This window comes from Squalius cephalus, assembly GCF_949319135.1.
Source record: "Squalius cephalus genome assembly, chromosome: 10".
Lineage (NCBI taxonomy): Eukaryota > Metazoa > Chordata > Actinopteri > Cypriniformes > Leuciscidae > Squalius > Squalius cephalus.
The window spans coordinates 2,900,383-2,913,773 of NC_137131.1; the positions used below are offsets into that span (position 1 = coordinate 2,900,383).

Genomic DNA, 13,391 nt, shown 5'->3' on the forward strand with positions numbered 1-13,391 from the left:
CAAATAAAACTTGATTTAAATAAATAAAAAATAATAAATGAATGCATTTTATTACACTTCATTTATTAAAATAAATAAATAAAAATAAGATTAAATACATAACATTGATTAAAATAAAATTTATTTAAGTGAATTTAATTTGATTTAAAGACATAAATAAATAATACATTGATGCAGTTTATTGCAATGCATTTATTAAGATAAATAAATAAATATTTGATACATCTAAATTGATTCAGATAAATGCTTTACATGAATATAAATATGAAAACTAAATAAACAAATTGATTAACTTGATTAATTGATTAAAATAAATAAATGAAATTAGCTTTAAATTAATACATAATATTAATTGTGTCTTCTTTATATGCTACATATACAGTGTGGCTGTCTTTTAAAAGTTAGAACGGGGGGTCCGTGCATCTAAAATATTGTATGATTGTTATTGTAGATATTCCTTTTACTGTTAAACGCAGCTCAAATTGTGTTCACGCTGTGTGGCTTAATCGATGTTTCTGATTGATGATCGGTCGCGGGCTTTAGGACCCGGATGCTCGGCTCGTCCAGACACCGGTTGATGATCCGCTCGCGACTCATTTAATGTCTTTTATCAAAGAACAATAAAACGCTCGTCTCAACTGGACAGGTTACACACGTTTATGCTCCTGCGTTAACAGTAGTCCTCATACTCCTAACAGACACTGGGCTGATCACTGCACATCTGCAGCACCGGCGAGCTCCTCCTTCATCCAGCCCGCTTCAGGCCACCGGCGACGGGCAGCATGAGCCAGAGGTTCACCGTGACTGCCGGTGACATGCAGGGGGAAGTGAACCAGCTGTTCGAGGGCGATGAGGAGACACCGACACCGAGCTCTGCTGGAGCTGATGCTGAAGCCTCCGGGAAAGGTGAGAGATGTTTAAGATGTTCTGACACCTGTGAAGGATAAACTCATCCAACAGCTGGGAATATGTGAGACTGGGATATTAATATTCAACACGCCGCCCTCAACCATCAAATGAGAATATGACTGTTTGATGGACTATCTTCACTACAGTCTATACTATTCCATATAGCCTAGATGATATTGGTTCAGATAATTATTATTTTTAACTGTAAGAACAATCCATATAAACTTATCAGATTTTACATCAGACATTTCATATCTGTAAGTAACCCAGGTCGGTATTGCATTAAATGCACTAAACCTTTTAGTTTTAATTTTCTACATCATACTTAATGCTTTAATAATGTCCAGTGCATATTAATATAGTTCAAAGACTACATTTTTATTAATATTATCTCACATCACAATTAATGTAGGCTACTATTTCATAAATAGGCTACAATATGAATATATTATTTGATTATATGAATAGGAGTGTAGCCTAATATCATAGTTGCAAATCCATATAACATTGTATACTGCTGATATCTTGGGCATGCATATCTATGCAGATAGATATATCACACTCATTCATATTTCATATAAAGTAATATTTCATACATTATCAAGGAAATCCATTTAAACCTTGGTTTAAGAACAAATACAAAAGTATCAGATTTTACATCAAATTGCCCCAATTTTTTCTTTTTTTAAACTACTGAACTAGTCTTGCAAACCATTTTGTTTTGTTTAGCATACATATCTTTTTTAATTTTCAGTGCATATCGATATAGTTCATAGACTAGACTATATTGATTTATATATTAGGCCCTATATTTATGTATTGCATATGATAAAAGAGTCTATATTTTTAGACTATATTGATTATATTTGCATTTCATAAGGACTAATAAAATCCACATGGCATTGATACTGTATAGCAGTGCTTCAGGATATATGGCATCAACTGCACTGAACCGTTGGGTTGTGTTTGTCTACAGCAGACATGAAGCTTTTGCATGCAGTGCAAGTGTACATTTTCCTTCCCTAAGCTCAAACTGACATATATTGGGTTCATAATCTGTGTAAACTTTGATATTTGAGCCTTCTTTGTTTCATGAAAGCGAATCTGCTCGATTTCACATCTCTTCATCAGTACTGCAATGCCAGATCTGACTTGAGCGTAACAGAGAGAGCATTTTTGTGTAAAGTTCTAGTGATGAATTAAAGAATTGATGCAGTATGACGATGCATGTAGATGCTTTTCACAGCACTTCAGAAGCTTGTTCAAATGGTTACACTGTCTTGCCATCATGTCTGTTAGCCTTAAGTGGGCATGGTTGTCTTCGCATAATGGCCCTTCTGATTATACTTGATGAAGCCTTTGAATATTGAATGAGGCAAAATGTGTTTTAGGCCCAGTAAGCTGTATGACATACAGGAGGTCTATTAAAGGTAGTTTTATTCCGCTGTAATCATTAGCCTCTTGATGTTTTCTGTGACGAGTTTTGCAAATCCTTTTCTCTGAGATTGTGCTGTAGTTCTGATAAATATTAAGCAATTATCTAATTTAATAGACTTTCTCTCAGGGGCTTGATAAATGCAACAAAAACAGTCTGGCTTTAATATTACAAGAGGTAAATCGTCTATGCAGTCTATGCACACTGAAAATGAAAATGCAGTGTGAGGCATCAGAACATGTGATGTTGGTTTTGTGGAGCAGATTTTGAAGCAGTCAGATTTCACTGTGGATGGGAATCTTTAATGTGAGATGATGACAGAAATAGAAAGTGACCCACTAAATACAGGACTGGAGTTGGTGTTTCTTGCCAAAGTTTGCTTGCTAATTAAGGGTTATTATAAGGCTCTATTTTTTTGAGAAACTGCTTTGGAGCAATATGCATTGGAACAAGTGCAATAATGTGAATGTACTTGAATTATTCTATTCAGTTCTACTCCAAATGCGTTTAGTTCTGGACAGGTATAGTTTAGTCTAGTCCTAGTTCTAGTTTAGACCCTGGGCAGGTCTCAGGCCCTGTTTACTCCTGCTATTAAGATGCGTTTTGGTCGATCGGATCACAAGTAGACGAGGCAGACACGTACCAGTTTACACCTGGTGTTTTAATCTGTCTCTTTTGTACAGATTCAACCACTTTCTTTATGTATGTGTTTTTTCAGATCTTTCAATCTAATGGACAAAATATGTTCGCGCAATTATAAATATTATAAACTCACCCGGAGACGACAGAAAAACACACGGAGAGCATCAGCTTTAGTTTCTGCTCTGAAGACGCAAGACCAGCCGAACGCTGTGAGTGTGTGTTAGAAATCAGGAATGGTGAGAGAACATCGTGCTTGGTACGTTTGTCGTCTTCAGACCAAACTTGGGTCTTCAGCCGGCAGTTTAAATCCCGTCGGGCTAGCGCTCTTCTCATAATGTTTACTCATTAAGTCAGTAAGGTGGAGAGTATGTGGTCTTTTGTGGCTGTTTGAACGCATTCGACCACATGAGCGTTTACACTACGATAGCAATCCAGTCAAATGCGTTTTCGACGACCTCTGGAAGTGTTCGAAAGTGGACAAGCTCAAAACGTTTTAGACCCCGTTTACACCTTTATTTAGCGTCGTCCATGTGATCCGATCGACCAAAACGCTTCTTAATACCAGATGTAAACAGGGCCTCAGAGTTTGATGAAGTTTTGTTATGAATGGCTGTCTTCTTATCCCACATTTCTCTGAACAGGTGCATGATGGGTAGCTCTGCTCTAAAACCTAGTGAGCTGCCTACCTAGACAGCATTTTAAGGCATCACCTTAAAAATGGGAAGCTTTAGGAATGTAATCTTCTGGTTCTGGGAATCACAATCCAATTCCAAAGTGATCTACTTTTTTTTTCTGATCAATTAATATGTTTACAAACGGTGAATATCTTTTTATTAAATTACTTCTAAGTACTTTTTAAAATATTTCAAATTAATAATAAAAAAAATTGTAAGTTAAGATAAGAATTACTAACTAAATATAGCTTTTAATTGCAGAGGCCATTCCAACAGATGATTATTTAATGATGTAATGATATAAAATACTGCTCGTGTATGTACAATGTTCAGTCACTTATAAGGAACATTCAATTTAGGATGCTCCCTTAGAAGGCGCACTAGGTTGAGACATCTCTTCTGATAACTTCACTACCAAACATGTGCGTAATGCATTTATTCATAACATATAGAGCGTGTCCAAGGAGTGGAGTGTATTGGAGATGTCCATCCATAGAAATGAAGATGCGCACCTGTAGTCGCCTAGAGACGGCACAGCCTTGGCGCTCGTCTCCGGTTCAAGTCGCCACAACGTTTCCATGACAACTGCAGCCTCTTTGTGCGGTGATTGCTGTGCGCAGAGGGAGTGCTGAATGTGAGGGGTTGAAATGATAATAGTAAAAACACAATAACTGCTCTCACTATGCACACACTGCCAAATAATGGTATAATGCTGCTCTATTACAGTGCCTCCTGTGTCCCTAAAAGAAGCATGAATTGTGTGAAATTTGAAGGCAATGGCCATTTTCCCACTCTGAGCTCTTTTTTAAGAGTGCATGGGTATATATTTGCATTTATGCATGCATGCATAAACAAGAAAACAGCAAAGACTTGTGCAGTCAAACCACGTATACATGATATCACAGGTATGCGTCCCTTGGATGTTTGGTGAGAAAGCCCTTTACGAGGATGAAGCAATCACTGGCGTTTGTCATGTTATCGTTGATGCTGTTGTTATCGATCTGAGGAGACGCTGGGATGCCACCCAGCCAGAGGTTCGCCTGACCTTGAGGGTCTCCAGACAGTCTGAAGATCTACAGTAACCCGACTCTGACCGCTGTATGAAGCTAATAGGGTGATTAAGATGTCCTGGATTTCATGTTTAAATGATTAAATATCTGATTCAAAGTGACCCTCTCTCGTAGTAGCTTCTTTTTAGTGGTAGGCCAGTCAAGATATTACACTAATACCTAGTCAAGAACCTTTGCAGTTAACAAAAAAGAACAAAAGTTAACAGTAGTAACTAGATTTTTACATTTTCTGAGGTGCAATGCTAGTTTTTTTTTTTTTACTGTAATCTGTTTATTGACTAATGTAGGATCTTTTTGAATAAAAACATTAGATCAGAAGAGTGCATTAGCGCCTGTGTTCTTTTTTCAGTGGCTCTGGTTCCGGGAGTTTTTTTTATTTATTTTTTATACATTTTTCCCATAGACAAGATGGGAGAGATTTCTGTCCCTCCATTGACAGCTTCGCAACATTCGCAGCTTCGAAAAAATGTAAATTTAGTTTAGTCCAAATTTTCTGAAAAGACTTGATCGCTCTATATGATAAACAGATTGAATTTAGGCTTTTAATAGAAATCTTTTCAACTGCCAGTGTGTGTTCTTTTATACATTGAGTGACATAGAATGGGGAAAAAACTAATTCTGGCTTCTTAAAAAAAAAAAAAAAAAAATCCTGCCCAACAAAGTTTATTTTATAATTTTTCTTAATTGTTACGCATAAACTTGCAATGTTTAATAACACTATTTTACCCTGTTGCTCCTTTTGTCATCAGTTTTAAAAAAAATTGTTTTGTTGCAAAGTGTTTTGGATTGACTTTTCTAACTTTATTGATTTTGTATTTTTTCAAACTTCTACATTATCCAGAAGCATTTTATTGGTGACTCTTTGAAAACAGATCCATTTCATATTAAATGTAGACATATTTTATTACAATTCCTTGCAGTATTTTACATTCATAAATGTAAATGTTCAAAGACAATACCTTTCGAGAAAGATGTTGATATATTTTTGATATATATTTTCATAAATATGTACTTAAATGGCTTTAATTCATGCTTTGAAGTACAGACCAAAGTTTGGTCTCATTTTAAAGAAGGCACTCAGCAGAATATTGTGAAAGTTTACTGTAAGGCAAATGTACTGAACTAAATGTTTTTTATTTTATGCAAAATATATATTTTACAAAATAATTCGGACTCTTGTGTTCCAACTTTGAAGTTGATTTTACACAAATGAGGCCCGCTAAAAGGTACTGTTTTGATGGTAACACAGTGTCCAATTTCAAAATGGTTTTCACAGGAATGAATTTTGAGTGTTTAAGCTTTCAAATAACACTGACTTATGATGATTACTAAAATATATGATGGGGATGAAAATGCAATAAAATAAGAGAGCCAGGTGTCTGACAGTTAATGGGCTAAAGAACTATCAATTCAAATGCTTTTTAAACTCTTCTTTGGTGTACTTAAGATGTCATGCTTTAGTTTATTTCTGCATTTTCATGAATTGTAACCCTCTTAGAATATATTTTTTTTGTCTTTATGTTTGTAAATGATAAAAAATGGTTGTTAGAGTGTTCTGAGTGCTTTTTTGTGTGGTTGCTACAGGACATGATGCTAGATTTGTTCTAGATGCTTGACAGTGTGTTGTTTTTGGACTGATTTGTCATCCACCTGGTGAAAATCAGGGCACATAGTAATAGTAAAGTAACTGCACACCTCTCCTTAACTTGAATGATTTGAGGAATCATTCATGACTGTTTAGTGTGGATGAGTTGCATGACTAATTACACTTATTATTTTCTATCAAGCAGCCAGGAATAGTAGCCAAATACAGTATGTCGTCATGCATTTATTTGCTATAATTGGCCTAGTCTGCACTAGACAGAACTAGCGCCATAAGCCGTTTTAACCATGTCAGTAATAACTCAGTACATATTCCGCTGGTGCACAATAGCTGTCCTCCGTCGCAGACGTGCAGCGTGGGAGTTTTGGCTGATCCGCAGTGAGCGTATACTGGAAAACCACCATGATGCGCTAATTCATCTCCATTTAGTGATCGTTTGCACAAAGACAAAGAGCTCAGTCATCAAGAACGGCCCATTCAAAGGTGTTTGGGAAAGTGTGTCACTTTGTACCACGCTGGCTTATTTTTCTTTTGTAGTTTTGGCAAAAGTAAAGGAGGACTTTGTATCTTGTGCATGGGAACCAAAGCTCTGGCAATGCAACCCTTGTTTTTGTGCACTAAAAATGCATTACCATGTCCACATATAGTATTACTACTACGCACAATAAATATTCCCATCTGTAAACAGTCAATTGCATATTTTTACTATACTTCATACAATTTACTTGTCATTCCAATCCCAGATTTTTGAAGATCCATCCTGCAGATCTTTTCTATGCAATGCCAATACATTATTGCTGTGTTTTGTTCAATTTTCAGATCAAGCTGGTCCTCATTTTCCATGTTATAACACAATATCATGGAAAAATAGCCGCCCGGTGCAGTAAATGCAGTCAGAGCCGCATTCTATTGTTTTAGCCGATGTTGTGTTTGTCTCCATTGTTGTCATTGGCCGCTCAGCCTGGTTTAATTTGCATAATGCCAATTGCCGTCCAAATACGGAGGATGCCATTAGCCTATTGGGATATGTAGATTGCTTAGCTCTCAATGAAGCGTTCCATCCTTTCTTCATAATGGCACGTCGGTCTGTTTGTTTCCATTCAAGCCGTCGCTGGCAAGACAGACGTGGAAGCGTTCTCGCTATTTTAGCATAATGGAGGTCTGGTGGCGCAGGTTTTTCCGTGTCTATTAGTCTATTGTTTGTCTGTCTGTGTAAACAGTCAGTCTCGCGGTCCCACCAGCCGTCGTCAGGTAATAATGTGTTGATCACGAGCTCAGTGGCTCTATGGGAATTCACAAGATCAGGATTCATTCACTGTGGAAGGTCATTCCTCTGTCCCTCTGTCCCTCTCTTCTTCTGTTTGGAAAGCTCCAGTTTTATATGTGTGTGTATATATGTATGTGTATGTATATATATATATATATATATATATATATACATTGAGGAAAATAAGTATTTGAACACCCTGCTATTTTGCAAGTTCTCCCACTTAGAAATCATGGAGGGGTCTGAAATTGTCATCGTAGGTGCATGTCCACTGTGAGAGACTTAATCTAAAAAAAAAAATCCAGAAATCACAATGTATGATTTTTTAACTATTTATTTGTATGATACAGCTGCAAATAAGTATTTGAACACCTGAGAAAATCAATGTTAATATTTGGTACAGTAGCCTTTGTTTGCAATTACAGAGGTCAAACGTTTCCTGTAGTTTTTCACCAGGTTTGCACACACTGCAGGAGGGATTTTGGCCCACTCCTCCACACAGATCTTCTCTAGATCAGTCAGGTTTCTGGGCTGTCGCTGAGAAACACAGAGTTTGAGCTCCCTCCAAAGATTCTCTATTGGGTTTAGGTCTGGAGACTGGCTAGGCCACGCCAGAACCTTGATATGCTTCTTACAGAGCCACTCCTTGGTTATCCTGGCTGTGTGCTTCGGGTCATTGTCATGTTGGAAGACCCAGCCTCGACCCATCTTCAATGCTCTAACTGAGGGAAGGAGGTTGTTCCCCAAAATCTCGCAATACATGGCCCCGGTCATCCTCTCCTTAATACAGTGCAGTCGCCCTGTCCCATGTGCAGAAGAACACCCCCAAAGCATGATGCTACCACCCCCATGCTTCACAGTAGGGATGGTGTTCTTGGGATGGTACTCATGATTCTTCTTCCTCCAAACACGTTTAGTGGAATTATGAACAAAAAGTTCTATTTTGGTCTCATCTGACCACATGACTTTCTCCCATGACTCCTCTGGATCATCCAAATGGTCATTGGCAAACTTAAGACGGGCCTTGACATGTGCTGGTTTAAGCAGGGGAACCTTCTGTGCCATGCATGATTTCAAACCATGACGTCTTAGTGTATTACCAACAGTAACCTTGGAAACGGTGGTCCCAGCTCTTTTCAGGTCATTGACCAGCTCCTCCCGTGTAGTTCTGGGCTGATTTCTCACCTTTCTTAGGATCATTGAGACCCCACGAGGTGAGATCTTGCATGGAGCCCCAGTCCGAGGGAGATTGACAGTCATGTTTAGCTTCTTCCATTTTCTAATGATTGCTCCAACAGTGGACCTTTTTTCACCAAGCTGCTTGGCAATTTCCCCGTAGCCCTTTCCAGCCTTGTGGAGGTGTACAATTTTGTCTCTAGTGTCTTTGGACAGCTCTTTGGTCTTGGCCATGTTAGTAGTTGGATTCTTACTGATTGTATGGGGTGGACAGGTGTCTTTATGCAGCTAACGACCTCAAACAGGTGAATTTAATTTAGGATAATAAATGGAGTGGAGGTGGACATTTTAAAGGCAGACTAACAGGTCTTTGAGGGTCAGAATTCTAGCTGATAGACAGGTGTTCAAATAGTTATTTGCAGCTTCATCATACAAATAAATAGTTAAAAAATCATATATTGTGATTTCTGGATTTTTTTTTTAGATTAAGTCTCTCACAGTGGACATGCACCTACGATGACAATTTCAGACCCCTCCATGATTTCCAAGTGGGAGAACTTGCAAAATAGCAGGGTGTTCAAATACTTATTTTCCTCACTGTATATGTGTGTGTGTATATATGTGTATATGTATGTATGTATACATGTGTGTACTGTATATGTGTATAAATACTGTACTGTCTACAAATAAATGTATATGTGCAACATGCAATATATACATATATATATCATCTCTACATACTTCAATACAGGAAACATATTTGCTCCTTTAATCTCATCTTAACCTCATATCTTGCTTTCTATAATTATTTATGATTCGATTTTTTTATTTAATTTTTTTGTTGACTGCAGTCTTTTTTGTATTGTCGTGAAATAATAACTGAATTACCCTTTTCCCCGAAAGGACAGTTCAATGAATTGGTTTGGATCTATTGTTACACACATGCAGAAACACACGGACAGGGGTTTGCGTCTGCACGTGAACTCTATACATCCGGTAGATATTGATGTTGCTGTCAGATCACTCGTCTGTGCTGTAATGTTATTAAATGAGTGCATTTCTTCACATTGATTTTAATCTTGTCTAGTCTTCTTGAGATAAATGTTGCTTATCAACGTCAACGACAGGCCTTTCCTCACGGTCGTGGTTAGATATCAATGCTGACCAAATGATATTACTCATACACAGTATCTGTTTAAGGATAAAGAAACCTGCAGTGAAATCAATTTAAAAAGAGATGTAATTACATTATTGCACCACTAGATTGCACACCAGTAATAAAGATAATACTTTTTTTTAATGTCTGCCTGATACTTAACTGTATTCTGTGTATTTGTGAATAACTTTTGGGCTAATAATGTTACCCATAACCCCCTGTGCTTTGTAATGGTTCTCACACTGTACAAAGTGATCAGTTGACTTTTCTTAGTAAAGAAAAAAAAAAGTAAAGAAACCTGTTGCCCCTCAGTAAATAAACTTCATGCGTAATTGAAAAAATTAAGTTATGTGGAATTGTCAAGTTCACAACTTATTTTTTTCAATACTCGGAAGTACCTGTGTGTTTACAAAAACAACAAAAACATTTTTTTAATTTTTTTTGCATAAATAAAATGAAGGCAATTGTTTATGACAATTAAGTTTTTTCCATTCTGAAATTAATGCATTTTAGCCCACAAAATCTCATTACCGTAATGCAAAAATGTGAAAAAAAACTTAGTTTTTATTACATTCATTTAAATATATGTATATATTTAAATTGTGAAGTATTTGAGCATCATGGCATTATTAAAAAATAAAATAAAATAAAAAATTAAATGAGCATTTTTGTACATTTGTATAACCATGAGAATAACATTGAGAATAATTATATTTTAATATTTTTGGGGGGACAAATTCTTTATGCATATTGCTCTGGACATGTATTTGTGAGATGCACCCCATCTGGTTGTAGTGTGTAGTATATGTTTTGCAAAGTTCTGTTGATCAGTGTAATGTGTGAGAACTGTAGAGGGCAGCTGTGCTCTACTGGAGGATCATGGGTAGAAGCAGACATGTGGTGGGGGTCGTAGCTGTGTAGATGGTGCCAGCGTCATCATGCAAAGCCTTCATAGGCTTGTTATGTAACGCAGTGTCTACACAAAGAAAGGATGAGCAGAAATAAGCGTTTGAATCTCAAGGAAAAAGGGAGAGGATTCGCAGTTGTGCTACATCAAAGAGAAGACACGCTGTAATGATGTTAGGATTGAGGTCCGGGATCTTACCGTATTGTTGCACGGTCCAAACGGCTATAGAAATGATTCTTGCAATGGTCTTTCTGCCTTAAGCCATTTCTGCAGCTTCCCTGCAGAAACAATGATGTGTGGTTTGAATTATTGATCAAGACCGGCAGTGAATATTAACCTAGATTTAATCATAATAACTTACTTATGGCGACTGTAATATTTTGAGCTCAGTTATATTGGTTTAAATGAGAGCAGTGAGAGAAATGTGCAATCACAATCACTCACTCTAAATGGATCTTTTTCACTAATAATTGTGAATTTATATGCACAGACATTTTTTTAGTTTCTACTCTCATTCTAATGTTGATCCGGATTGTCTTCAGTGATGAAGCGTGAGCCTACGGTTAGTAATTAGGATAATACATGCTCAAATCATCTCCATATAAAGGTTTTCCACACGATTCCTCTCCTACAGCCATTTGTCACTTGTCATAGAACATGAGCAGGAAGATCTTCCTCCATTGTGGCTGATTTGGTTTGAAATGCATTTAAGCATGCATGATAATTGCGAATCATCACACCGATATGCACAAATATATCATAATTATTTCTTTGAATGCAAGATATTGGGAATTAATTTGCCTTGATAATTAATTATCATTACGACAGTTGCAAGCAGAGGTGTGTGTTTAGTGTGTGTCCAGTGTTTGTTCTGTGGTGATCTGGATTTACTGGAGCCCTGTAAGGACGTTTGCTTCTCGTGAGCCGTTGCCTCTGGTTTCATCATGTTCTCTCGAGGCTGTGGAGCCGCTGCGATCCTGGAGGGTTTCAGCACACCTTTATTTGACATTTCACACCACAAATTAAACCAGAAGTCGTCAGTCTGTCTGTCTGTCTGTCTGTCTGTCTGTCTGTCTTTTATTCTGTCTGTCTATCTATCTATCTATCTATCTATCTATCTATCTATCTATCTATCTATCTATCTATCTATCTATCTATCTATCTATCTATCTATCTATCTATCTATATATCTATCTATCTATCTGTCTATCTGTCTATCTATCATCTATCTGTCTGTCTGTCTCTCATTCTTTTATTCTATCTATCTATCTATCTATCTATCTATCTATCTATCTATCTATCTATCTATCTATCTATCTATCTATCTATCTATCGTTCTATCTATCGTTCTATCTATCGTTCTGTCTATCTATCTCTCCATCTATCATCTATCTATCTATCTATCTATCTATCTATCTATCTATCTATCTATCTATCTATCTATCTATCTATCTATCTATCTGTCTATCTATCTATCTGTCTATCTGTCTATCTATCATCTATCTGTCTGTCTGTCTCTCATTCTTTTATTCTATCTATCTATCTATCTATCTATCTATCTATCTATCTATCTATCTATCTATCTATCTATCGTTCTATCGTTCTGTCTATCTATCTATCTATCTATCTATCTATCTATCTATCTATCTATCTATCTATCTATCTATCTATCTATCTGTCTGTCTGTCTATATGTCGTGTCTGTCTGTCATTCTTTTATTCTATCCATCTATCTATCTATCTATCTATCTATCTATCTATCTATCTATCTATCTATCTATCATCTATCTGTCTGTCTGTCTGTCTGTCTGTCATTCTTTTATTCTATCTATCTATCTATCTATCTATCTATCTATCTATCTATCTATCTATCTATCTATCTATCTATCTATCTATCTATCTATGTATCTATCTATCATGTATCTGTCTGTCTGTCTGTCTGTCTGTCTGTCTGTCTGTCATTCTTTTATTCTATCTATCTATCTATCTATCTATCTATCTATCTATCTATCTATCTATCTATCTATCTATCTACCTATCTATCTATCTATGTATCTATCTATCATCTATCTGTCTGTCTGTCTGTCTGTCTGTCATTCTTTTATTCTATCTATCTATCTATCTATCTATCTATCTATCTATCTATCTATCTATCTATCTATCTATCTATCTATCTATCTATCTATCTATCTATCTATCTATCTATCTGTCTGTCTGTCTGTCTGTCTGTCTGTCATTCTTTTATTCTATCTATCTATCTATCTATCTATCTATCTATCTATCTATCTATCTATCTATCTATCTATCTATCTATCTATCTATCTATCTATCTATCTATTTATTTGTCTGTCTGTCATCATTTTATTCTGTCTGTCTGTCTGTCTATCAACCGAATGGATCATTTTGATGGATCACAATTAATTTTTATTAGTTCTGAAAAGTATTACAATTTCACTGAGAATCAACTCATCATTACTTATTGTGCAAATTGTAGACAATTGCTCCTATTCTTTTGCACACTTGTGCCAAAATATGTGTAATTTGCTACTTCAG

The 13,391-nt window shown here is 36.3% G+C and overlaps 1 protein-coding gene across 2 annotated transcripts in view; it reads left to right on the forward strand.

The window, feature by feature from the left end:
- Positions 1-708: 708 nt before the first annotated feature.
- The window catches only part of slc12a5a (solute carrier family 12 member 5a), a 178,882-nt gene continuing 166,199 nt past the window's right edge, over positions 709-13,391 (forward strand). Inside the window, exon 1 of one of the 2 annotated variants that reach the window (XM_079884091.1) lies at positions 709-906. In XM_079884091.1, the coding sequence (XP_079740217.1) occupies positions 783-906 (124 nt within the window). In that variant the 5' untranslated portion in view covers positions 709-782. The remainder of the gene's footprint in view (positions 907-13,391) is intronic. The other variant, XM_079884092.1, reaches the window with a different exon arrangement.